This window comes from Corvus hawaiiensis, chromosome 26 (assembly GCF_020740725.1).
Source record: "Corvus hawaiiensis isolate bCorHaw1 chromosome 26, bCorHaw1.pri.cur, whole genome shotgun sequence".
Taxonomy (NCBI): Eukaryota; Metazoa; Chordata; class Aves; order Passeriformes; family Corvidae; genus Corvus; species Corvus hawaiiensis.
In genome coordinates this window covers 44033305-44060470 of record NC_063238.1, presented here as the reverse complement: position 1 = coordinate 44060470, position 27166 = coordinate 44033305, and the positions used below count along the sequence as shown (strand labels likewise).

At 52.4% G+C, this 27166-nt stretch overlaps 1 protein-coding gene across 2 annotated transcripts; it reads right to left on the bottom strand.

Moving 5' to 3' along the window:
- Positions 1-26191, bottom strand: RHPN1 (rhophilin Rho GTPase binding protein 1). Of its 2 annotated transcripts, none has more exons than XM_048286839.1 (15): positions 25271-26191; positions 17569-17687; positions 13419-13547; positions 11157-11232; positions 10906-10983; positions 9931-10055; positions 9397-9563; positions 8751-8938; positions 8464-8620; positions 6358-6477; positions 4356-4550; positions 4039-4115; positions 3178-3324; positions 2109-2267; positions 1-2022 (listed from the first exon to the last, which is right to left on the bottom strand). In XM_048286839.1, exons 1-15 carry the CDS (start codon positions 25358-25360, stop codon positions 1822-1824), a joined length of 2028 nt encoding a protein of 675 aa, XP_048142796.1. In that variant the 5' UTR covers positions 25361-26191; the 3' UTR covers positions 1-1821. The 2 variants fall into 2 exon arrangements, with proteins under 2 accessions (XP_048142796.1, XP_048142797.1); XM_048286840.1 differs by having other exon boundaries at positions 1-2019; positions 25271-26189.
- Between the last annotated feature and the right edge of the window lie 975 nt (positions 26192-27166).

Sequence of the window (27166 nt, the reverse complement as noted above, 5' to 3'; positions counted from 1 at the left end):
TTTGAATCAGTGCTTTTTAATCTGTAAAAGGTGAGAATCCATGTACAAATTAAAAAAAACCCACCAAACCAAACCCAACATAAAACCCTGGAATCAGGAAAATGATCCCAATCCCACAAAACCCAACCCCTTCGCCAACGCCGGGGTTGGGTGATGCGGGCGGAGCGCGACGGCTTCTCCTAAATAAATCCCTCTCCAGCTTGGAGACGTCTGTGGTGGCATCCCACGTTTTTAGGACGGTGGAAAGATGCTGCTGGGATGTTTTAAGGGCAAGGTGGCCTTTTCTGCGACCCCACCCCCTCCTTTCCTTCCCGCTCCCACGCCGAGCAGCCGGGAAGATGACGTGGGAAGTCTGGCTGCTCCAGATGGCCCCTTGCTGGAAGGCGGATCCGGAATCCGCTGTGGTGATGCCTCAGGCTATGGAGAGGCCTCTTGGACAACAACAGAGCTAAAACCCCCTCCCGGAGCTCATAAAATCCCAGGATGGTTTGGCTTGGATGGGATCTTAAAGCCCATCCTGTTCCACCCCCTGCCATGGGACAACTTCCACTCTCCCAGGTTGCTCCAACCTCGTCCAACCTGGCTGTGTTTCTGGAAGTTTTCCTTAAATAAAATCAGGATGAAGAGCTTGGCAAGTGGACAAGGAGCCACCGAGAAGAAGTCCCAACCCCAAGGGGTGCTGTCATGACGAGATTCCGCTGCTCCTTTAAACCGCCCCTAAAAATTCCTTAAAAAGTACAAAAATACAATCCCAACTCTCCCGAGGGAATTTTATACCTCCCAAGATCATCCGAGCACTGAAGGCCGGACAACTCCTGAGCTTTCAGAAAAACAACAATGCACCAGGCAGAAACAGGATGGAGGAAATTTTGCCAATCTGTTTTGTGGATCTGAAGTCTCCCAGCGTTTCCAGGACAATTACCAAGATGCCTGGATCCATCAGGCCAGCCCAGGAACGCTGACAGCAGCGTTAGAGAATTAGCAACGTGTGCAAGATCCAAGAGTAGCACAAATTTAGGAGTTTAATAATCTGGAGGAGATATCTTCCTGGAATTTTAATCTCCTCCCAGGAAAAATAAACCCCCCCAAGGCTCTTAGCTATTAATCTCCTCACGGAATATTTAGGGCAATCCACCTCTCCTGATTAAAAAAGCCAGACAACAACTGCACGTTAAGTCCTTCCCTTTTCTTCCAAAGACTCTGGCTGGGCAGCTGGGCTGGATTTGCTGAGCCAAGCTGGGGGTTCATTCCCCCAAAAAAACCACCCCAAAAGTACTAAAAATTGTCAAACCATCCTAATTTGAACCCATTTTGTTGGGAGAGCCCCAGCTGGGAGATGCTGCTGGGGTTGGACCCCGTGATGGGATTGCCACAAGTCATCGATGCCCGCGCTGTCCCCTCTCCCAAAAAAGGGGTTTTGGGAGGATTCAGCTCCTTCAGCAGCTCTTGGAGAGCAGTTCCACCTTGCACCTTGCAGAGAAAGCCCAGGAGATGCTACAGAAGGTGACACTTTTGCTTTAATGGCTGGGGCTGGCTTTGGCCAAGCAGAAGACACAAACCAGGCCCTGCTTTAGCACAGCTCCCCCCAACCCCCCTTAAGAGCAAAAAAAGAATCCCAAAATTAACAATAAACCCAAATTTCTCCCAGATTGAGGGGATCGTTGGATGCAGGAGCTGGGAAGTGGAGGTGCCTCGCTCACCTCTCGGCGCGGATCCGACCAGCGGCGCATTCCTGGGTCTGGGAGTCCTCACAGCCCAGCCAGGGTTGGGAAGCTTCCTGGGCAGCCAGTCCTGGAGCTCAGGGGACACCACGGCGTGTGGTCAGTACATGGCCTCGTTGTCCCCCACGGCGGTGAAGGGGACACCGCTGCAGGTGCTCTTCTTGCTCCGCTTGCTCTTCTTGCTCCACACCAGGAGCGTGCTGGCGCTCTTGCTGTTCATCAGGCTCTTCCTGCTGTTCTCCTTGTCACTCTTCAGCATCCCTGATCCCGAGGACATCACTGCTGCCTTCCTGTCCACCTGCTTGGGAAAGGTGGAGAGAGGCGTGAAGCCAGGGCAGCACCCAGAGCTCCAAGGAATTCGGTGGTTTCCCGTGGGATGTGACTTACGGCTTTGGGACATTCCGAGCCCTGCAGGGTGATGACTCCGATGTCCACCCCCTCCTTCCCGGTGCTCTTCAGCAGCTGGACAACCTCGGCATGCTTGGACCACTTGCAGTCCTTGCCATTCACGGAGATGATGTAGTCACCCTCCTTCAGGCCGGCTTCCTGCAGGGAATGAGCGGAAACACGCATGGATCGTCACAGAATCATGGAATGGTTTGGAAGGGACCTTCAAGATCATCCACTTCCACCAGGGACACCTTCCTCTATCCCAGGCTGCTCCAAGCCCCATCCAACCTGGCCTTGGACACTTCCAGGGATGGGGCAGCCACAGCTTCTCTGGGAATTCCATTCCAGGGCCTCACCACCCTCACAAGGAGGAATTTCTTCCCAATATCCCATCCATCCCTGCCCTCTGGCAATGGGAAGCCATTCCCTGTGTCCTGTCCCTCCATCCCTTGCCCCCAGCCCCTCTCCAGCTCTCCTGGAGCCCCTTTAGGCACTGGAAGGGGCTCCAAGCTCTCCCTGGATCCTTCCCTTCTCCAGGCTGAGGAGAAGATGCAACTCTGCTCCAGGTATGGACCATAAGTGGTCCATATCCCAATCTTTGGGAAGTTCTGAGTCTTCCAAAGACAGATGTGATCCTGCTGCTAGGAAGAGTGTTGTTCCAGAGATGCTGGGATTTGGATGGATGGGTTGGTGCTGAGGGAGCAGGGAGACCTTTTGGGAATCCCACCAGGATTCTCCAGCATCTTCTGCTGGAAAACAAAGCTGCCCCTGCTTTTTGGACCTGCCATCTTGTTCCAGCCACTGTCACATCCCAAAGCGAGGGACAAGGGAGCTGGGTGGGCTTCCAGCAGTTAATAACTGAGCAAAATTCCATGTTTTTTCCTTAGCTATCTCCTAAAAACTAATCTTAATCATTTCATGACGCCCACCTGCAAACCCCAGGCTGAGCTCCAGCAGGGATGAGTCTCCTCCTTGAGCAGTTTGAAGACCTGAAAACACCTGAAATCCCTCCAGGCAGCTCCCTTCCAGCATTCCCATGGGAACAGCAAGAAATGGGGATACTCACAGCGGCGCAGCCCCCCGGGATGACCCCGGCAATGAGGACGGGGGAGTCTCCTCGCAGGGTGAATCCAAAGCCGTTCTCTCCTCTCATCAGGTGGACTCTCCGGGCTGGGTACCACTTGTTCTTGGCTGAGAACACGGAGAGGGGGCCCTGGGATGAGGGAGAAACATGGAAAGCACCTTTTCAACTCCCTGGAATTGTGCAGCCTTGTAAAAAAAACAATTCCAGGGATGGGGAGGGGGCAGAGAAAGGAATCCTGTCTTTTGCAGGGAAAATGTCCAAGAAGGGATGATGGGGGTTGATGCGGTCTGGATCTGGGGGATGCCAGACCTGCTTGGTCCAGGAGCAGGGTGGTGGGACAGGTCACCACTTCAGGGTCACTTTTCCCCCAATTCTCTCCTATTCTCCTGACTTTTCCCTGCTTTTCCATTCCCACAGGAATGCCCTGGGGTTGAGATGCACAAGCTCTCCCTGGGGAACTCAGAAGGTGATCCCACCACAGATCCTACCACTCTCCTGAACCCCATTCCTGCTTCCCAGGGCCCCAAAAATCTAAAGAGGGCAGGGATAAAGCTCTAGGGAGATTTTCCTGGCACCTCCTGCCAGCAGATTCCCAAGGGTCCCTTGGGAAAAGCCCACCCAAAATTCCTGTGCCTGCTCCCCTGTCACCAGAGGAGCTTTGTGACCCTTTAGGTGTCACAGAGACAGATCCCAGCCATCCTCCTGCTGCTCCTCCTTGGAAAACCACAGGAGAGAGGGAGAAGAGGCTGCGGGAGGAAGGGATCCAGGGAAGCAGAGCATGGAAGGGAGGAGGAGGAGACGGCTGCTCCCTCGGGATACTCCCATTCCTGGAGCTGTACGTACCAGCCTGTGGAAGAGGTCGGTCACCTTCACCTGGGAGAAGTTGGGGGATTTGATTTCGGGTTTCTGGTGAGTTTTGGCTGATGGGAGGGAGAGAAAAGCACAGACAGAAGGTGACCTCGGGCAGCTGAGGCAGCTGCTGCCATCCCAAAGAGGGACAGTGTGACCCCGTAAGAGCCAGGACCTAAAATCCTGGCATAGTTTGGATTGGAACTCAAAGACCACCCAGTCCAACCCCCCTCTACAGCAGAGGTCCCTGTGAAGTCTTCCCACCCACAAACCCCCTCCCCACCCACAATCCCAAAAAACCCCCCACTCACGATGGATGTCCGGAGCTTCTCCCGTCTCAAAGAAATCCTCCTCGTGGTCAATCTCGGAGTATTTGCTCAGGGAGCGTTTGTGGGCAAAGGACAGGACCTCCTGCAGGATATCCATCTTCCTTAGAATCTTGCACAATCCATGGATCCTCATGGCCTCCTCGTGCTTCATGATGGCTTTTTTGAGGTGAGCTTTGCCTGTGAGGGAGCAGAGGGAGCTGAGCCCGACGGAGCAGCAGCTCCGGCGCCGTTCCCGCTCGGCTGCCCACGGATTTCAGGAGCGGTGCCACCACCCTGCTGTGACTAAGGGACAGCCCAGTCACGTTCCCAGCTCTAAATGGGGTCGGTCCCAGCCGATGGAGGGCTGGGAAGGGACCTTGAAGGGTGACCTACTTCGCTCCCCTGGAGCTGGAGCTGGCAGATGTTCCTGAAAAACCACCCCCGACGTCCCTCCTCACGCTTAACCTCAATCTCCTGAGCAAATTAACTTCTCTCCATCACCTCGGATCCCTCGGGAATGGGAACACGGAGAACAACCCAGCCCCGTCCTCCTTGGGAAGGTGCAACACATCCCTGTTTTCTAGGCTAAGCCTTTTCCTTGTCCTGCAGGTCCTGCTCTCCATCCGCTGCTCTTTGCTCCTCTCCACTTGCCTTCAACGTGTTCCCACCCTCGGGAAATGGAAGCTGTCGGGAAAGAGGAGCTGAAATTCCAGTGACCCACGGATATCAATGCAAAGCATCTCCTCCGTGGGAAACTGCAACCAAGGCAGCCGTATCCAAGGCTGAACTCCCAGAAAAGCTCTCTCCGTGTGTCTCATGGAAACACGTGTGCCTGTGGCATTTCACGCTCAGGACACACGGTGGCAACAGAATCCAGGGAGAGGAGGTTTGCTCCAGACTCCCGGGACCCACAGCCAGAGGAACTTGCAACCGAGGGAATGCTTTGGGGTTGGATGGGAAACAGAGAGGAGACTCCCCCCCAGAATTTTTATCGAATTCATAAAATGTGATATCATGAGGAATAATGATGATAATAATAATAATTATCATCATGGAATGGTTTGGGTTGGAAAAGACCTTACAGGAAGGGACACCTTTCACTATCCCAGGTTGCTCCAAGCCCTGTCTGACCTGGTCTTGGACACTTCCAGGGATGGAGATCCACAACCTCTCCGGGCTTTTCCCTTCCTGTAAACCAAATCCAAGCTCAGCTTGGTGTCTGCATATCCATTTTTCACCAGGAATGTTGAACAGAGCCCATTCCCCCAGGAAAAACAGGCAGAGCTGGAAAAGCTGGTGCAAACCAGGTGACCGCAGCTGAGGGTGTGGGGTGGTGTCACCATAGAACACTTGGATTTTGGGGTTTATTTGGAGGTTTCCACTTCCCATTCCCAGCAGGGAAATCTTGCCAAGCATCCTGAAGGACTTTGCTGAGGCCAAACTCATTCCTGGTGGGATCTGCCTCCTTCCACACGTGTGCAAGGAGGGAAAAGAGCTCCTGGGGGAGGCAACACCCCGAATTCCGAGTGCTGAGTTTGCTCTCGATGCAGCCCCGTTGAGGAGGGGCTGCCAAAACAAGACTTCAGCTGAATAAGCAGCGTCTGTTCTTTCCCTGGAGCTGAAATTCCGCATGGGAAGAAGTTCTTGTCTCCCAAGAATTCGCTGCAGCTGAAAAAGCCACCCCCTGAGCATCTGCTGTGTCTTGTTTTCCAGCCAAGTCAGCCCAAACCAAGGAGCTTCCAGGATCTCCATGTCCCTACAGATTTCTCCGTAGCGTTGGGTGATGTTACCTGGCTCGGAACACCTGGAATTTTTCCTGTCAAACATGGATGGACAGGTTGGAACAAACACCATGAGTTGGTCCTCACACCCTCAAGGGGATTCTGATGCTTTCCTGCTTCCCAGGAGAAGGAATCTTCTGAGAAATTCCTCTTTGCATGGAGAGATCCCCCTAAAATCTCATCATTTGTAGGAATCATGATGGGATCCAGAAATTTGTGCTCACCTAGCTTCCTCCTCTCCTCGGGATCCTGCAGCAGGACACTGAGTGACGGCCCCTCTGGCATGGTGACATGGAATTGCAGGAAAGCCTTCTCCTGCTCCGGCAGCTCAGCATCCGAGGGAGCTGTGGGCAGCAAAGGGATGGAGCTGGGATTAGGGAGAGGTCAGGGCCATCCTGCCTCCCGTGGCAGTGGGGACAAGGGGAGCAGGAGCCACATCCACATTCAGGTGGCCCACAGTCACGGATGCACCAGGATCTGAAGCTGAGGCCCTCCATTCCTTCCTTTGCTCCAATCTGGAAGCAGGACCAGGAATAGAGAGCCCTGGGAATTCCTCACCTGGAGCTCACGGACATGGAGACACGAGACAACGAAATCAGGGAATCATGGAATGGTTTGGGTTGGATGGGGCCTTCAAGACACTCTGGTTCCAACCCCTTTCCATGGACAGGGACGCTTCCACTTGGCTTCAAGCCCCATCGATCCTGGCCTGGAACACTGCCAGGGATGGGGCAGTGGGAAGCCATTCCCTGTGTCCTGTCCCTCCATCCCTTGTCCCAAGTCCCTTTCCAGCTCTCCAGGAGCCCCTTTAAGCACTGGGAGGGGCTCTGAGGTCTCCCTGGAGCCTTTTCTCCAGCTCACAGTGCAATTCATGTCATTCCATGGTCATTTCACGAAAATGGGAATTGGGAGTCATTCCATGGAAAACCAGAGATGGATACCTCTCTCCCAGGCTCTCCAAACCCCACACTGGGCTCTTTAAACCCTTTTTCCCAGCCCAAATTGTTCCTAATCCTCTTTGGCTCACTCAAGGTTGCACAGGAGCTTCTTTCCCTGGATGCAGAGTGGGATAAGAAACAACCCAGAGGATTCCAGGGAGCCTTGTTGCTCCAAACAGGGGATCCCAAAGCCTGGTGAGCACAGGGATCCAGAGGGTTGGGAACTGGCAGCTACAGAGCTGGCTCTCCCCGTGCCAGCTCCTGCCATGTCAGCATCCTTGAGGGATGAAACTGCAGCGTAAGGAATTTATTCCCAGCTGGTTATGGAAGCAAAAGATTTGTTATTCTGACAAGGGAGAGGTGGGAGCAGGAATGCGAGATCCCAACAGCAGGCAAAAAAATTCCCAAAGTAGGCATCTCCTGCAGATTTCTGCTTCCCTCCGTGCCTAAGGACACCAAAAAATTTAAGGGAAAGCTTTGCCCTGCCCCTTGGAGCCCCATGGAATTCCACCTCCATCATCATCCTCTCCTGTTTGGATCTTTAAGCTCTTCTAGCTCCACATTATCCCAGTCTCTCCCACCTCCTTGCTGAATCCAGCTTCTGCAACGCCCACACCGCACAAGGAAGATTTTGGGCAGGCTCCGGAGCGGGGGAGGGTGTGAGGACAGTCTGGCAGCCACTGGTGTCACTGCCACAGCACCAGTTTTGGCAGCCAGCCCTCAAAAAGCTCCTCAGCCACCCACCATGTGACACCGAAGGTCACCAGGTAGCCCAAAGGCCACCAGGAGCATCTGCTGCCCACCCCCAGATCTTCTGCTCCATCCCAAAATTGCTCCCAGGGTGTCGGTGGTGGCACAGATGGAGATCAAGGGTCACATCTTGAAGCCACACTCCAAGTGACTCCATGGAGCCATGTGTACCCTGCTGCCACCACCCCGAGATTGCCAGGACATCCATCCATGAGGCTGGGAACCAAATCCAAGGGATTTTCGGATTGATTTTTGATTTTTGAAGCCCTCAGGTGGCCCAACACAAGGTGACCCAAAGGATGTTGGGCTGAGGACACTGGCAGGAGGTCAGCAGGCAGGTGACCCCTATTTCCCCACCCAGCCCCAAAGGGGACAGCAGGTGACATCCCTCTAGCAGCTTTTCCTTCCCCTTCTTCGGATTTTTCCCTGTGGAAACCAGAAATATGGGAAAATCTGCCTTGGGGATGAATCGCTGAGTCCATAACCAAGACCCACAGCTCAGAGCATTCCAAAAACTTCAGGTGTTGTATCCATTGACCTCCCATCACCTCTTTCTTTGGGAATCCCACCCGAAAAACCAGGCAACACATGGAATCAGCACTTGGATGAGCAAGAAGCTCCCTCCACTTGCCGGACACTCACCAGGGCAGTCGCAGAGAGCGATGGCAGCGAAATAATGGGAGAGGGCTTTAAAATGCTCCGACTTGACATGGACCATGGTGGTCCAGGAGAAGGGAACGTAATCCTTGACGTGGGGCTGGCTCATGGTCTGGTGCACCACAGAATAAACATCTTCCACCTGAAGAGTTGGGAGAAGGGGATGGGATGTGGGATGTCCACCAGGAGATGGTGACAGCAGGTTGTGCTCTCCTGGAAGGTTGTGCCGACCACAAAATCCCACCAAATCCTTTCCTTCCCAAAATCCTCACCCTTGCTGCCTCCTGAGCCAGCTGTAGGCGGGACAGGAAGTCGTTCTGGGCACGCAGCAAGGTCATCTTCTCAAAGACACACTCCTGGACCTGGGCCACCATCAGCCTCACCAGCATGGTCAGGGAGGCGGCGCTCATGTCAAGGCTGGGAGCGTTGGAGAAGTTTTCCTTCAAGTAGTTAAAGGCACCTGGAGGAGGGAAAAGCTCCTGGAAGTCACCACGCTTGTGAGGAGGAGGGTCAGACTTTGGGATCAGGCAGGTTTCCCTCCAGGAACATCAAACATCTCACCATCAGTGGTGGGTACGAAGATCTTGGGTCCAACCCTTGCCATCTAAACCATCCCTGTGCCCAATTTCTTCTCCAAAGCCCTGGGTGATCCCAGTCCAGGCTCCCTTTTTTCCATGAGAAGATGGATCAGCGTCTCTCCTCCCCTCAGCTGGGACATCCCATTGGGTGGCTGTTGGATTATCCCAACTCCTCTTCCCAACCCACACAACCAACGTGGAGCCACCTCGGCGCTCCATTTGTGATCCCTTGGAGGCGCCTCTTCCCACGACTGCTCCCACCCCTTCCTGCACCTCCGTGGATTATTCCCACCTTTGGGAAAAGCTTCCTGGGAAGAGGAGAAGAGGGGAAGCTACGTACCAGCTGCCTTCTGGAAGGCATCGATGGCCTGGTTGAGGCCGGGCAGGGAGGCGCGGTCCTGCCGCGCTCCGATCTGGGTGTGCAGCGCTCCGAGGTTGAAGAGGACACTTCCCTTCTCGAAGGCCAATGCCCTCTGGTGGGATGGGACCCCCGTCAGGGAGTCGTACCTGGAGAAGGGAAGAGCCAACAGCTGCCCATCCCCTGGTCACGGTCCCCAAAGTGCCCTCGTTCATGGAAAGGGGGTCGGAACTGGGTGATCTCTAAAGTCCTTTCCAACCTAAACCACCCCATGATCCCCATGGATGCACGAGGAGCCTGAAGGGTTTTCCGTGCTCCCAGTGGGCTTGCAGGCACCGTTCCCATCGTGGTACGTCCCATGGGATTTGTATTTCCCCCTCCCTCCCCAAATTAACCCACCCAAGGCAATAGCAAACCCAGATCCCGGTGTCCACCAGCACTGGCAGCGATTCCATCGTGGAAATTTGGATCCTGACTCCCTCCCCACCCAGGTGCGATGGGGAAAGCTGCACCCACCAGTGGAAGAAGATGCCCAAGGTTTTGGTGGGAGGGAAGAACCGGCTGTCAAGGAAGTAGAGCTGGTTGTAATATTCCATCAGGAGCTCCAATCCGGCCTCGTTGCGGCTCGGGGTGCGCATGGCCTGTGGGAATGGGAGAGGAGACACGGATGGGAAAAGAGAAGGAAGCTCCATGGCACAGGTTGAGAGCCCTCAAAGAGTGACGGAGAGCTGGGGGTGTTCACCTGGAGAAGAGAAGGCTCCAGGGAGAGCTTGGAGCCCCTTTCAGGGCCTAAAGGGACTCCAGGAGAGCTGGAGAGGGACTTGGGACAAGGGATGGAGGGACAGGACACAGGGAATGGCTTCCCACTGCCAGAGGGCAGGGATGGATGGGATATTGGGAAGGAATTCTTCCCTGGGAGGGTGGGGAGGGGCTGGAATGGAATTCCCAGAGAAGCTGTGGCTGCCCCATCCCTGGAAGTGTCCAAGGCCAGGTTGGATGTGGCTTGGAGCAACCTGGGATAGTGGATGGTGTCCCTGCCCATGGAAGGGGATGGAACTGGATGATCTTTAAGAGCCTTTCCAACCCAAACCATTCCATGATTTTAAGGTTCATCCATGGGGAAAGTTTGGGTGCTGGGACACCCAGATCTGGAAGCAGCAGGCTGGGAACGAAACCATTCTGATTTTTGTTAAGAGAAACTCATGGAAATTCTGATTAGAGAAATCCTCGGGAATAAACAGGATTTTCCCCCTCCTTTCCCAGATTGCTTTAAATTTCCTCTTCTCCAAGGCCTACCTGGAGAGAGAGTCTGCAACATTTTGGAACCTATAAACAAAAGCCAAGGTGCTCTAGCATGGGAATGCTGCAGGCTGAAATACATGGATAAATGTGGAATTCAGAGAAAGGATGAGGGGACTCCTGGAGGAAGATGAGGCATCTCCAAGGAGTGATCCTGGACAAGCCAAACTTTGGAAGCCAAGGGACACCAACCTGTCGCAGCTCCATGAATTCCTTGATTTCCTTTTCAAACAGGACACCCTCCTCTCCATAGTGTTCACTGATGAAATCCTGGATGGGGAAACAGGAGAAATTTAGGATTTTAAGGATGACTTTGGGCAATTCTGCATAAGGAATTCACCGCTTCTGCCCACAGGGAAACCTCCACTAAGGAATCATCTCCTCCCTTTCCTACTCTCCAGCATCTCCAGACCCTCATCTCCCACTTTGACCCCAATGCTCACCTTGAGTGGTACCAACAAATCCAGCTCCTTGGTCTCCTTGAGTCCCAGAGGGATCATGGGAACGCTGATGGATTCACTGGAAGAAGATAAGAATCTATTTGGAGGGTGGATTAAAAATCTTGGATGGATCCTGCGGGTTGGAGATTAAAAGGAAGCAGCTTTTGCCCTGGGCTTGTGCTGCTCCTATTAAGAGACTCCACATGGGAAAAATGCTCTTCCCAAAAAAGATTTGGGAATGGCAGCACAAGAGGAGAGATGCAAAAAACCCCTGAAATCATCCTATTTTTCCAGCACCCAGAGGAATCCTGGATGTTGGGTGGGCAAGGCAGGATCAAGCCCTCACCAACACAACAGCCCCCTCTCATTATCCCCCAAAATCACTGACAACTCGTTAATTAATCATTAATTGGGGAGGAAAAGAGACAAAGGAAGTTATGAAAACCAGGAGAGCAGGGCAGGGAATTTGCACCCACGTTTTCCTTGGGAAAAACTGCTCCAGGAGTTATAATTAGTGCAGAAAGCCATTACTGCTCATTCCCTAACGAGAATTCCACTGGAATCCAATGCCTGGAATAAACAAAGGGGTTTTTGTTTGGCCTGGGCAGGGTTTGGGGTTGTTGTTGTTGCTGCTCCCGATTTCTTTTTAAGCCAGGGCAAGCAAGTGGCAAATTGGGAAAACTGAGCATCCCTGACAAGGAATGTGCTGGGAAAAGCACGTGGATGGGCACAGAAACGTGGAATCATGGAAGGGTTTGGGCTGGAAGGGGCTTTAGAGATCATCTCGTTCCAATCCCCTGCCATGGGCAGGGACACCTTCCACCAGACCAGGTTGCTCCAAGCCCCATCCAACCTGGACTTGGACACTTCCAGGGATGGGGCAGCCACAGCTTCTCTGGGAATTCTATTCCAGCCCCTCACCACCCTCCCAGAGAAGAATTCCTTCCCAATATCCCATCTAACTATCCCTATTCCAGTTTAAAGCCATTCCCTGTGTCCTGTCCCTCCATCCCTTGTCCCAAGTCCCTCTCCAGCTCTCCTGGAGCCCCTTTAGGCACTGGAAGGGGCTCTGAGGTCTCCCTGGAGCCTTCTCTTCTCCAGGCTGGACATTCCCAGCTCTCTCAGCCTGGCTCCAGAGCAGAGGGGCTCCAGCGCTTGGAGCATCTCCATGGCTTTCTCTGGATCTGCTCCAGCAGCTCCACGTCCTCCTGATGTTGGACCCCAGAGCTGGAGGCAGAATTCCAGGTGAGGCCTCACCTGAGCAGGGCAGAGGGGCAGAATCCCCATTTTCCCTCTGGCCATGCTGTGGGATGAGCCCAGGATATGGGGGATTTATGGGATGTGAGGGTACATGGATGAGGCATTTCCAGCTTTTTATCCCCCAACACTCCCAAATCCTTCTCCTTGGGGCTGCTCTCCATCCTCTCATCCCCCAGCCTGGATTTGTGCTTGGAACTGCCCCGACCCAGGTGCAGAATGTTGCACTTGGCTTTGTTGAACCCAGTGAGGTTTATGTGGAGCTTATCCAGGTCCCTCTGGATGCCATCCCATCCCATCCCATCCCATCCCATCCCATCCCATCCCATCCCATCCCATCCCATCCCATCCCTCAGCCATGTCACCCACGCAACACCTCATGCTGCCATCCAACACCATCCACCTCAGGAGGGGAAAAGGAGGAAAAAATCCCAGAGTCATTTAGGCTGGAAAAGACTTCCAAGATCATCGAGTCCAACCTGTGACCGATCCCACCCAGCCCAGAGCACTGAGTGCCACATCCAGGCATTCCTTGGATGCTTCCAGGGATGGTGATTCCCATCACCAAAATATCCCATTGGGAAGAGCTCCGGTGGGATTCTCAGGAAAGGGGGACAATGCAAGGGAAGATGGTTCTTTCTTCCCTATTCCTCCTGCTTTGGGATATCAGAGTCCAAAGGATGTTCCATCCATCCCGAAACGTCCCAGTATCCCTTAGAAAAAGCTGATTTTTCTCTCCTTGCAGCTCTAGAAGGAAAATACTGACAGTCTCAGGATGAAAACTTGCCAGGAATTCTGGCCCCTGCCCAAATCCTCCCCAGCCACCACCTCGTGGTCCCTGACGATGGAAAGGTTTGGGTTGGAAGGGAACCTCTGAAGGTCACCCCAACCCTCGGCCATGGGACAGAGCAGGGCGGACGAGGCGAGAGGAGCCTTGCTCCCAGGAAAGTTCCATAATAGCAGGAAAAATGGAATCCCAAGGGAACAGGCTGCTCTTCCCAGACTCACCTGTCGTTCTGATACACGTCCATGCTGCTGTTGAGCTCTTCCAGCTCTTCCTTCAGGAGCTGAAGGTTGGAGTTGACGTAGCTCAGCTCCAGAGCCACCGTTTCCTTCACCTTATGGTTGCTGGTGGCCCTGCAAGAAACCAATGGATCAAAATTCCCTCTTTTCATCCACAAATTTATTTTTCCACTCCAGATTGAGTTATCCAGAGGTGCAATCTGGGTGCATCCAGCCCAACCTTCCCACAGGATTGTGCCTCCAGATGATGATGGAAAGGTTTGGGAGGGAAAAGACCCCGGAGGGTCATCCCATTCCAACCACTGCCATGGGACACCTTCCACTATCCCAGGGTGCTCCAAGCTCCATCTAACCTGGACTTGGACACTTCCAAGGATGGGGCAGCCACAGATTCTCCAAGAATTCTATTCCAGGGTCTCACCACCCTCCCAGGGAAAAATTTCTTCCCAATATCCCATCTAACCCTGTCCTCTGGTATTCCCTGTGTCCTGTCCCTCCATCCCTTGTCCCAAGTCCCTCTCCAGCTCTCCTGGAGCCCCTTTATGCACTGGAAGGGGCTCTAAGCCCTTCCTGGAATCTCCTCCAGGCCGAACATTCCCATCTCTCCCAGCCTTTCAGGATTAGGAAAGTCAGAACATCCAGGTAGAGGCTGAGCCCAGGCAAAAATTCATCCCAGTGCTGCATCCAGGAATTTCTGCTCCAGAGCCACCTTCCCCTTGCCCATTCCCGCTCCCACCTCCAGCAGTGGCTGTGACCACTCCAGGTGCTCCCCCATCACAAATAAACGGTGGGATTTGAGGAGGAAGAACTCATTTTGGGGTGCAAAGAATCCTTGTGGAAGAGAAGGGATTTGCTGAGCTCTCTTCCCTCCCTTCCCTGCTCCCAGCAGGAGCTGTAAACACCAGGGATTGATTCCAGCTGTTCCCAGCAGGACAAGCTCCCAGGCTGATTATTCCCTGCTTATCTGCTCCGAAGGAAAGCAGGGAGAGATAACTCGGAGCTGAAAGGGGCTCTGGCTGCTGAACCATGCTGGGATCCAGGGAAAACAACACACGGAAACTGCTTCCCTCCAGCTCTTCCCGAGTATTGCCTTTCACGTGGATTTTTTATGGATTGAATCCTTCTGGGCCTGCCCTGCCCTGGCTCAGGGCAGGAGAAGGAGCTCCAAGGTTTTCCTTTGAAAATCTGGTGGTTCAGAGTCTCCTCCTGCCTCCCCTTCACCAGGATTTTCCAAGAACAAGGAATTTTTTTATTCTAAACAAAGCCAAGCCACAGCACGTCCAAAGATCCCCGTGGCTGCTTCCACTGAAAAATCCCTCAGCATTCCTGCAATTTGCCAGGCAGCACCACCCCATCTTTCCACATAAACCAGTATTTAATCCCTATAAACCAGGTTTTAATTCCTATTTATTTTCCCCATACATCCCAACACCTCCAGGCCACTCTTGGTCCATTTTTCATCCCATATGGATTAAGGAGAGTTTTCCCTCCTTGCTCCCAGCTGCCAACAATTTCTTTGGCTCTCAGCAGCCACCTGATTATTTTCCAGCTGTTTTAGCACAGTTTCCAGGAGGATCTGCTCCATGATTTTGCCAGGAATCTGTCACCAGGTAAAGATTTCCTTGGGGCACTTTGCAAGTGTCACACGCAGCAAATGATCCTGGAATGGTTTGGGTTGGAAAGGACCTTCAAAATCATGGAATTCCACCCCACTACCATGGGCAGGGACACCTTCCACTATCCCAGGCTGCTCCAGCCTGGACTTGGACACTTCCAGGGATGGTGCAGCCACAGATTCTCTGGAATTCTATTCCAGGGCCTCACCACCTTCCCAGGGAGGAATTCCTTCCCAATATCCCATCCAATCCTGCCCTCTGGCAGTGGGAAGCCATTCCCTGGGTCCTGTCCCTCCATCCCTTGTCCCAAGTCCCTCTCCAGCTCTCCTGGAGTCCCTTTAGGCCCTGGAAGGGGCTCTGAGCTCTCCCTGGATCCTTCCCTTCTCCAGGCTGGACATTCCCAGCTCTCCCAGCCTGGCTCCAGAGCAGAGCGGCTCCAGGCCTTGGAGCAGCTCCGTGGCCTCCTCTGGACTTGCTCCAGCAGCTCCATGTCCTTCTGCTGTTGGACACCAGAGCTGGATGTAGAATTCCAGGTGGGATCTCACCTGAGAGGGGCAGAATTCCCACTTTTCCTGCTGCCCACGCTGTGGGATGAGCCCAGGACACGGGGAATTTCTGGGATTTATTTTGTGATTTATTTTCTTTCTTTCCAAAATCCTGGACATTTTTCTCTCTCCCATTCCTCCACTCAATCCCATGATTTGAGCAAGGAACGAAAAGGTTTCCTCTGGCTCTTCCCATTTAATTACCCAGCAAACAAATAATGGATTTTTCCACCACATGGATTTTTTTCTTTTCCCAATACCCCACTCCTGCCAACTTTTCCAGGAAAAGACACAGAAAGGCTGAACAGGATCATTTTTTCCAAGCATTGGTGTAGTTTGTTATTAAGTTTAGAGGCAAAAATCCCAGGAAATTCAGCTCCAAACTGCTCCAGGCTGGACAATCCACAGCTTTTCCCCACCAGCACCAGGCTAGAGATCCAAAGGAATTTTATCCACGCAACACAAATCTTTAATTTTAAAAGCAATAAACTACAGACTTGCAACATAATCCCCACTCCTCCTCAGCCTTTAATGTCAGGCTTAATTATTCCTTCCCACCCCCCACAGATTTCCCAAAGTTTCATAAGCTTGGAGCACCGGAATGCCGAGAAATCAACTTCGTTACTCAGCTGGATTTGTGGGAGGGAAGGAAAGCGGCACCCAGAGTGCTGAGCCAGCAAAAAAGGAGCCCCCTCCGTGCCTTTCCCTGATAATTAAGATGTGTTCTGCATCCCGTTTTTCCTTACTCCCCCTTCCCCCAGCTCAAATTCCAACCAAAACCAGGCTGATTTCTGCTGAGCCAGCACATTTCCCTCTGGTTTGGTGTTTGGTTTTTTTTATTGTAACACAGAGGAGAGGCAGAAGTTGGGATTCCGTGGCTTTTTTCCCCATAATTAAATGAGGCACAGCAGTGGATGCTCCACAGGATGGAGCAGTGGGATGTCCTCATCTGCCATTTTTTTAGGGATCAGCCGTTATTCCCCTTCTTCCAGGTGCAACAGGAACACTCCGTTGGTGTTAAATCATTCCAGTTCAGGAGTGGAAAGTTAATTTCATCTTCTTTTATTTGGGATAGAAACTATCAGAAAACTGGCAAAATATTCCCAAAAAGTTGGTTTTTAAGGGAGATTTATGGAATTTTTTCTATTAAAGACCTGCCCAGCCTGGAATGTGCTCCAAAATATTAAGGAAAAATGAAATAAACACAAGTTACACTAAAAAATGTCACCCTTGGGATAAAATCCATGTGGATGTGGCACCCGGGGCAAGCGGTAGCCTTGGCAGTACTGGGGGAATGGTTGGACTCAATCCTAAAGGGATTTTCTGATTCTAAAGCTGGATTTCATGGAATGGTTTGGGTAGGATCTTCAGGAACCTCCAGTTCCACCCCCTGCCATGGGCAGGGACCTTTCCCTATCCCAGGCGGCTCCAAGCCACATCCAACCTGGACTTGGACACTCCCAGGGATGGGGCAGCCACAGCTTCTCTGGGAATTCCATTCCAGGGCCTCACCACCTTCGCAGGGAAGAATTCCTTCCCAATATCCCATCCATCCCTGCCCTCTGGCAGTGGGAAGCCATTCCCTGTGTCCTGTCCCTCCATCCCTTGTCCCAAGTCCCTCTCCAGCTCTCCTGGAGCCCCTTTAGGCACTGGAAGGGGCTCTGAGGTCTCCCTGGAGCCTTCCCTTCTCCAGGCTGGACATTCCCAGCTCTCCCAGCCTGGCTCCAGAGCAGAGGGGCTCCAGCCCTTGGAATACATGGACTCACTCCAACAGTTCCATATCCATTGGATCCACTTCCTGGGTTTTCACACCGGAGCTCTGCATTCCAAGCCCAACCTCATTCCCATTATCCCATCTGCTCCCATCCTGCTTTTTAACAATCTTCCACCAGCTGAATCTTGGATATCAAGACTCTGTTCCTGTCTCCAACCAAATTCCAGAGCTGGGGGATGCTCAGGGGGATCAGGACTCACCGGAAGAGGTTTTCTGCTCCCGCTCTCATCCGCATTTCCTTGTTGATCTGTTGGTTGATCCGGGCCCGGCGGTGCTGGAGTTTGCTGCGCTGGGTCTGGGCAAAGGGGTCACAGCCCTGCTGAGAGACAAGGGCAGGATCTCATCCCAAATCCACATTTTGGGATTCAAAAAAATATCCATCCATTCCATAAATTGTGCACTTTCCGAGCCCAGAGTCATGGAATGGTTTAGGTTGGGAGTTTAACGATCATGAAATTCCAACCCCTGCCATGGGCTTGCTTGTTCCTTGCTTGCTCCAACCTGGACTTGGACACTTCCAAGCATGGAGCAGCCGCAGATTCTCCAAGAATTCTATTCCAGGGCCTCACCACCCTCCCAGGGAAGAATTCCTTCCCAATATGCCATCTATCCCTGCCCTCCGGCAGTGGGAAGCCATTTCCTGTGTCCTGTCCCTCCATCCCTTGTCCCAAGTCCCTCTCCAGCTCTCCTGGAGCCCCTTTAGGCACTGGAAGATGCTCCAGAAGCTCTCCCTGGATCCTTCCCTTCTCCAGGCTGGACATTCCCAGCTCTCCCAGCCTGGCTCCAGAGCAGAGGGGCTCCAGCCCTTGGCGCATCTCTGTGGCCTCCTCTGGACCTGCTCCAGCAGCTCCACGTCCTTCTGCTGTTGGACACTAGAGCTGGATGCAGAATTCCAGGTGGGATCTCATCTGAGCAGGGTAGAGGGGCAGAATTCCCCCTTTTCCTGCTGCCCATGCAGTGGGATGAGCCCAGGACACCAGGAATTTCTGGGATGTGAGCACCCACAGCCAGGTCACGTTGAGTTTCTCACCCCCCAGACCTTCCACTGCCCTTGGAGTAACCATTTTATTCCCCAATCCCCAAGGGCAGCCGTGAACAGGAATTCCACATCCCCTTTCCAGGCTCTGGACATGCGCCAAGGTCCAGGGGGGGCTGGAGATGAGCTCAGTATGACCCCAAAGCTCGGGAACAGATGTGATCCCGAGGCTGTCTCCGGATATGCAGCACAGCGAGTCAGGAGTTCACGGGGATGCAGGAATGAGAGGCACAAAGCACTAAATTGATTCCATCCTTCCCTCGGCTCCAGCTCGGAATTTCTGCAGACAGGGAAAAGACGTGGAATTCCCGACTCCAGGAAACAGCAGCCAGCAGATTTCCCTCTGGCTTACAGGGTTATTATGGGATGCCCCCAGGGAATGGGGCTGTCACAAGGAGCGTCCTGAAATCCAGGGCCATAAAAGCTCTGCCGAAATGGGGATGAGTCCCATTGTGCAAGGGAAGATTTAGAAGGATGGAATGAGCCTCTGGAAGATCCCTGGATAAAAAAATCCCTGGTTGGGAAGGCACAGGGTTGGGAAGTTTAGGAGCACGAAAAGTTCTGAGCCTGCAAAGCACGGGAAGGTCCCAAAATCATGGAATGGTTTGGGTTGGAAAAAACCTTAAGGATCATCTCATTCCAACCCCTGCCCTGGCACAGGTTTCCCAGAGAAGTTGTGGATGCCCCTGGAAGTGTTCCAGGCCAGGCTGGATGGGGCTTGGAGCAACCTGGGATAGTGGGAGGTGTCCCTGCCCATGAGATGAGATGACCTTTAATGCCCTTTCCAACACAAACCATTCCATAATTCCATGGAATGCTTGATCGCCACTCTGGTGGGAGCTGGCAAGGAGGAAATGGAAAATTTTGCACTTCCATGGACTTCAGCTTCCTTAAAATTAATTCCTCGTATTTGAAGTCCAGCGAGCGCCGCTTCCTTTGGAAAAGGGTCTGGGATTAACATTGGGATTTTCATTTAAGGGAAAGATTGGAGCTCCTAACTGGCACCTTGGAGACTGAGGAATCAGAGGGACTCCAGCTGGTCCATAAATCTGTGGGATTAATGCTTTACAGTAATCCAAGAATTTGATGAAAGGAACAAGCTGGAAGCACGAGATCCCAATTATTCTGGAAAAGCAGTTCAGTGGGGTTTGAGGAAAACACCCCGAAAGCTGCACAAATGTTGGGTGTGAAACCCAGGAGCAAATATAGGGAAGTTTGATCCAGAATTGCCACTTCTGGATTTGTCCTGGGGAAAATCCACCCAGTTCTGTTGTCTCCCTGGGGGGGGAAAAAAAAAATCTTGGAATCAGAGGAAAAAAGGAAAGGATGAGGAAACCAAGCCAAGATGTAAAGAGAAGGTGCTCATTAAAATTTTAAGGCTTAATTTCAAATTTCAAGATGAGATCTCGGAGAACTTGACAGATCCAGAGACAAGAATGACAAAGGAATATGCAAATATACCCAAATATATGCAAATGAGACCATTCCAGGCTCCCTCTCTTTGCCCCCAGAGGCACAGAAATCCATGCAAAGCTCAACAGGTGGGAAGTTTCTCTTCTCCGACTCCAGCTCTTCCTGCAAATTCCAGCACCCTGGAGTCCTTTCCACCTCTGGCAAAGGTTTCCTTGGAAGCAGCCAGAGAATTTTAAGGGATTTTTTGTGGGGAAAAGGAGCAAAACCCACCTGGAGACACAGGGAAGAGGCCTGGGAAGTGCAGGTTGGGATGATGGAAAAGGCACAAGTGGAAGGATTATCCAAACCCAAAATGAAGATCCTTGTCTGGAGGGAAAGCACCGGGAATGAAGGAAGGAAAGAAGTGGGATGAGAAGACACTGGGATGGCTCCACAAGATATTCCAAGAGGGTTAAAACCTCTTCCCTGCAGGAGCCATGATGGGATTTAGCAAACTGATTTGACTTCTCCTGCTGGGGAGCACTAAAGCTCTTCGTGGAGCTGTGAGGGGCTTTTTCCCTGGCTTCTCCATCAGATTTAACGGGATAAGTTCTCAATCCCTTATCCAGGCTCCTAAGCCAGCAACAAAAAGGTGCTGGAAAACCAGGAGCACCTGATATAAACCCAAAGCCTTGGGAGGTTAAGTCAGGAATTCAAGATCAAGGATTTCCTGTGATCTCTACACATTTTGTTTTCCTCAACATTTATGAGGCTGGAAAAGTGCAGGAATATGGGATTGCTGCTGATCTTCCCTCAAGGTGCTCTGCCGTGATCCCCAGAAATCATCCCTGGCTTGCATGGATCAGTACAAACCTCATTCCATGAGGAACAACCAAGCCCCATCTGCGTTGCAATTCCACAAATCTTGGAGCGAGAAGAAAATTGGGCTCCAGGAAAGTAAAAAATGCCATCTTTAAATCCAAATATAGATAAGGGAAATAAGGAGTCAAGGGAAGAGCATTTCACCTTCCAACTGTTCAAAGGATCCCAAAGCTTTTCCTGAGTTCCAACCAAAACCTAAAATCCACAGAATGAGTTTCCAGGGATTTAAACATGACTTGCATAAGAGGGGAAAAAGAAAAAATCCCACCAAAATCCCACGGTTAGGTTCCAAAAGGGATTTTCCTCACTTAATTCCTCTTTGCTCAAGCTCTCGAGGTCACCCCGTAAGAGGTCAGAAGAAAGAGGGGCTCTTTCATCCAGGCTTTGGGGGGCAGCTGGGGACACCTGAAAAGGGGAATTTGCGGGTTTAAGAAGTGGCTCTGGAGAAAATCCTACTTTTCCTTCCTGGTCTAAAGGTTTTAAAGGAAAAACGAGCACAGAACTCTTCCTTAAATTGCGTAGGAGCCAGGGAACTGCAGCTTTTGTTTGTACACAGGGAATGACAGATCAGAAATCCATGAAAATCAGTGAGGCGTGGCCAGCCCTGACGTTTATCACCTGTGACAAAGCAGGATTAGGGTCAGGAATTGGACTCTGTGATCCCAATGAGTCCATTCCAACCCATATCGTATGATTTTATTGGAAAAAGGCCACTTAGGCGGAGAAAAATTGAGGAAATCCCTCTGCATTCCACCCTCATGGGGATGTGACAACAGCACCGAAAATCCTCATCCAGGGTCTCCACGTGAGGGAAAAAAAGATTCCATAAGACCTTTCCCAAAAGGGAACAAGACCAACAGCTGCCCTCCGAGGGACATCAAGGATTCTCCAACCTTATCTTTGCAGGGAACAATGGGAATGACTCAAGGGCGTTTTTCCTTCCCAGCTCCAAAGGGCCCATCCCGAGTGGCAATTACGAGTCCTTAGGGAATGTTTGCTCAGGGCGGACTCTGAACTTCCCACCCCCAGGAGATGAAGCCTTGGGTGACTCCTGGGTGACAGCCACACCCTGAGAGTCCCTGGTGACCTTGTTGACGAAAACAAGGCCTCGGGGCCAAAACAAGGCTGCAGTTTTCCAGCACTGGGGACAAACTGAATCACCTGGAGGAAGAGGTGGAGGCCAGCAAGTCCAAAGGGTAATTCCATGACAAAGGGATTGATTTCTGCTCCTTTGTAGCTGGAAGCACCAGAGGAAAAGCGAAACTGAAGGGTATTAAGGGATCAAATGTGGGAAGGAGAAATTGGGATCCTTGGAAGTGCTGCTAGTTTCAAGGAAGAGAGAAATGGAGATGCAGATCCAGGTCCTGAAGAACTGGCACAGATCAGGAATGTGCTGGTAAAATCCAAGCGGGGATCTTCCCACAGAAATGAGGAAGGGATTGGTAACTGGCAGTTATAGTCCCAGCAAGGAATTGCAGGAAAAGCTCCTGGAGACACTGGAAAAATCCAGCTGGATCCCAGAAGCTGCCCAAGCCCGGACCAAGCTGGGCCATGTCCAAGACCAGTTTTGGCCACAAAGGAGTCACCACCAGGATTCCTCCCAATTAGGGAAGCCAGGGAATGCCCAGAGAGAAACTGAGGAAGTTTAATTTGCACGGAGACTCGAGACATCCATAATGTGGGAAGAGGAGTCATCAGCTGGTGCTGAGCTCAGCTCCACAGCCAGCCCCACCTCCAGGGAGACACCTTCCCATTCCCAAGGACAGGGAATGAAGGAAAGAAGGACTCCAGCCAGCCTGGATCACTGCCACGGGTGTGGGCAAACACACGGAGACCCTCTGTGCCAGGAAAAGGGATATTGAAGGGATGGCAGGATCATGGAATGGTTTGGGTTGGAAGAGACCAAAATCATGGAATTCCACCCCCTGCTATGGGCAGGGAAACCTTCCACTATCCCAGCTTGCTCCAAGCCCTGTCTGGCCTGGACTTGGACACTTCCAGGGATGGGGCAGCCACAGATTCTCTGGGAATTCCATTCCAGCCCCTCACAGCGAAGAATTCCTTCCCACTATCCCATCTAACCTTACCCTATTCCAGTTTAAAGCTATTCCCTGTGTCCTGTCCCTCCATCCCTTGTCCCCAGTCCCTCTCCAGCTCTCCTGGAGCCCCTTGAGGCCGTGGAAGGGGCTCTGAGCTCTCCCTGGAGCCTTCTCTTCTCCAGGCTGGACATTCCCAGCTCTCCCAGCCTGATCCAGAGCAGAGGAACTCCATCTCTTGGAGCATCTCTGTGGCCTCCTCTGGATCTGCTCCAGCAGCTCCACATCCTCCTGATGCTGGACCACAATCCCTGATCCCAACCCCATCCATTGGGCCTGTGGTCTGTGGTTCCAACCTCAAACCCATAAATTTCTCCCACTAAACACCCACAACATCTCCCACCCCAAAACCAAAAAAATCAGGGATTTATTTCCATCCCCTCCCAGCAGCACCAGCATTTCCCAACACAGTTTTCCCTCCAAACAGAAAGTTTCCAAGTGCACAGATGATCTAGCAGTTGGAAAACCTGGAATAGGATAACCCTGAGCACCTGTTTTAATTCCAGAACCACACTGGTCTTTAAATCATTTTCACAGAGCCAGAGCTGTCAGCTGGAATTTTTATTCCTCTTTGGAACCCACAAGTTTTTGAGTCAGGAGAAGTGGCCAAGTGACCCTGCTTTAGCCACATTATCCCATGGGATAGAGAGCAAAACAAAAGCCAGGGAACCACTGTGCACACAAAAACAGGCTTGGAAATTCTCCTTTTTTCCCCCAGAATTATCCAGAATTTCCTTCCTTTTCCAGCCAGAGGCATTTAAGAAATTTATATGAGCTCTTCCGAGACAAGCAGGAGGTGACAACAAGTGGGCTTTTACTCCCTAAAAATCTATTTAATCAGAAATTCCCTATCATGGAATTAATCTCATGGAGCACCCTGGCTCCGAGCTGGGTTTCTGTGGGAGACAGGAGCAGCTAAAACCTCTAAAACCTTTTATTGAGAATATGGTTACATCACAGAGCCTTTGAACAAATGAGGGGAGGATTAAAGTTTTAAATTTCCCAAGTGGCCTCACTGGTGGCTCGTGCAGTCAGCAAGAAGAAGGAAAAATAAACCTGGGGGTGGGAATAAAAATCTGGGGGGTTGGGGGTTTTAAACAGCACAAATTGTGGCTAAAAATTGAATTTTTAGGGTGAAAATGCTCTAGGGAGGTGGGGGAGGCATGGAGTCAGGGCAAGGTGCCAGCAGGAAGCAGGTGGATTAAATCTTCACTCCCAGGACAGAAAACTTGGCCAAAAAAAAAAAAAAAAGGCATTAAAAAGCACTTTTTCAGCAGCATTCAAAATCCCCTTCCAGGGGGAAAACAGGGATCCACACTCCTGATGTTGCCGGGGTGATAAAACGAGCAGGAAAAGTTTATATTGATAATTTCTCTCTAAATAATACTACTGCTAATAAAAAAAATAAACAAATACAGCTGATCAGATGGTCTGCTGCTTTGATTAAAAAATAATCATGTTATGACAGAGCTGATCCCCTGCCCGGCTCCCCCTCCAAAGCTCGGCAGTATTTTCCATGTTATTCTTTGTGCTCCGGATCCAAACAGAATAAATTGGGGGAAAAAAGTCCCAAATCCCTCCCTTTAATCTTCCCTCACGAGCAGCACCTGCTCCTTAGACCTGGTGCTTAAACCCCGACCTGGCTTAAGGTTGCAACCTCTTGAGCTGCAGCCCAGGCTCAAGTGACTCCAGATCAGACAGATCCAGGGAAAAAAAAACCAAATCCCTTCCAGAGCGTGGCTGAGTTTGGCTTTCTTGGTTATTTGGGAATCTTTTTAGGGGTGTTTTAGGTGTTGGGACTTTTTGCTCTGCTGGAAGTGAGGGATTTGCAAGAGGAGCTCAGATTATGGAGTGAACTCGCTGCTGGTTTATCCCACTGGATCTCACGGGGAAAAAACTAATGGGAAAAACACTTAAATAGACCCAAAAATGAATGTTTGCCATGTTTTCTTGCTCCCTAAAACGTCTTTGACCCCAAGACATCGGGGGCTGGTGGCAGCCTGAGGACAATTCCCGCTGATTCCATCCCAGTTGTTCCTAAATAAACAACGATGCCGGCAGAGCAATCAGCCCCATCTCTCCCACACATCCCGACTTTCCTCGGGAGCAGCTCCCGAGGGAAAAACTCAGGAAGCACCACCCTGCCCAGCACCTGTGGGAGCGAGAGGAGGAACAGGGAGCACCTGGATCATCTTCCTGCAGGCAAGAAGGAGGAAAAAAAGCCAAAATACCGGGGAATTTGGTGAAAAGCAATCACTGGGAAGCTTGGGGATGAAGCCAGCGGAAAAGATGAGACCGAGGAACAGAGTTTTAGGGATGAGGAGCTGGGAGAGAGGTTTTAGGGCCGTTTATGGGGCAGCAACAACATTTCCACCCCCAGTCCCTCCTGGGCCCTGGCACCCCCAGCGGGGTTGGATGTCCCTGTACCCTCATCCATGGGGACAGCCATCCCTATGGATAGGACAGGGATATGGGGCCAGCCCATCCCATCCTCACCTTCCGTGTGCTGCCGCTCTTCGGGCTATGCAGGAGGACAAGGCCACTGTCCCTGTCCCCATCCGGGCTCTCCTCCTCGGGGGGCATCATCTCCAGGGATGCGACATCCACAGGCAGGGAATGGGGGGCTGGAGCTGGGGGGCTCCTGCTTGAGCTCACAGCGTTTGGCTCAGGGGGGTTTAAGGGCTCGGTGACCCCTCCTTTAGACCCCAGGCCTGTCCTAAGTGGGGGCTTAAACCCTCCCTAACCCCTGCTCTGTTCTGCTGCAAAGCCCCCTGCGCTTAACATCTGGCCAGATGTGAGCCCACAGCGTCCCCCCCCGCCCCCCGGCAGAGAAAATTTCGGTAAAAGGGAGGGACACAAACCCCACAGACCCCCTTTGTAAAGCTACACTAGATAGGGGGATGTTAAATCCTACCAGACCCTAAATGGGGGATGTTTAAACCCCCCAAAACCCACTTGAGAGAGCTGCTCTAAGTAAGGGAAAGACGGAGTTTAAAACCCTCCAAACTCCCCTTGCAGAGCTACCCTAAATAAGGGGGGGATGTTTAAACCCCTACAAACCCCCCTTACAAGATTTAGTCCAAATGGGTTGGGGGGATTAAACCCCCCAAACCCACCTTACAGAGAGAGCCGGGGTGGGGAGGGAGTTAAACCCTCTGAAAGCCCCTTTACAGGGTTACCCCAAATGGGGGGGGGGGGGGAACCCCCCAAACCCCTTTGCAGAGCTACCCTAAGTGTGTGTGGGGGGAAGTTTAAACCCTTCCAAAACCCCTTTTCAGAAAAACAGAGGGGGCTTAAACCCACCTTGCACAGCGACCCTAAATGGGATAGGGGGGGGTTAAACCCCCCCAAAATCCCCTCCTAGAGATGCTCCAGCCAAGGGGGACCTCCCCCCCCACCACCCCGCCGCCACAAACTTCCTTCCAGAGTCAAACCCCGCGGCCCTACAACTCCCCAACCCTTCCCCGTGCAGACCCCACCTCGGGGTGCCCCGAGAGCCCCCCGGCCGTGCCCCCGCTCACCCCCGGTGCCCCCTCAGGCCCCGCCAGCCCCGGAGCGATCGCGGCAGCTCCGCCGAGCGCGGGGCATAAGCAGGGCGGGGGGGCGGGGCTTATTCGCCAGAGAGCCAATGGGAGAGCGGGGCGGCGTTGAGTGACAGGGTTTCTGCCCAATAGAGAAGTGGGATTTGGAGAGGCGGTGGGGGGGAGGAGCGGAGGGGCCGTTGCCCGTGGCAACGGTGGGAATTAGCACGCGGGTGACGTCACGCGAGGGGCGGGGCTATAAGCCCCGCCCACCGGCACAGCTGGGCTCGCCCCCTCCCCCCCGCGCCACATCTGGGGGGCTCCGAGCCCAGTCCGGACACATCTGGATGATCCCAGCTAAAACAAGGGGCACCTTGCCCGTCTCCTGGCCACATCTGGGCGACCCCCAACTCCAACCAGGCGCCCCCCCAGTCCGGCCACATCTGGATGACCCCCACCTGCAAACAGGAGTTCTCCCCCCCCACCCACCCCCGACCCCAGCCACATCTGGGCAACTCAGCTGGTAACCAGGTGTTCTCCCTCACTCCCCTGGCCACATCTGGGCGGTCCCTCCCTCATTCTGCTCCTACAATCCCCGCACCCACCTTCCTCCGCCTTCCCCCCTCCTCTCCTCAACATCTGGGCTGCTGTTCCCTTGCCCTGTTGCAACCGCTGGATGCTGCTCCTGTAGAAACCATAATTTAATATCAAATATAATAAAAAAAATTAATGAAGAAATAAACTCGAATCCACTTTATTCCTTTTTCTGGGCAAATCCTGCCCCATATTCCTGCTCTGAACCTTTGTCACCGACCACAAGAAGGTCCCTTAGTCTTTCCCTGGGCCACAGTGAAATTAAAGCATGATAAAT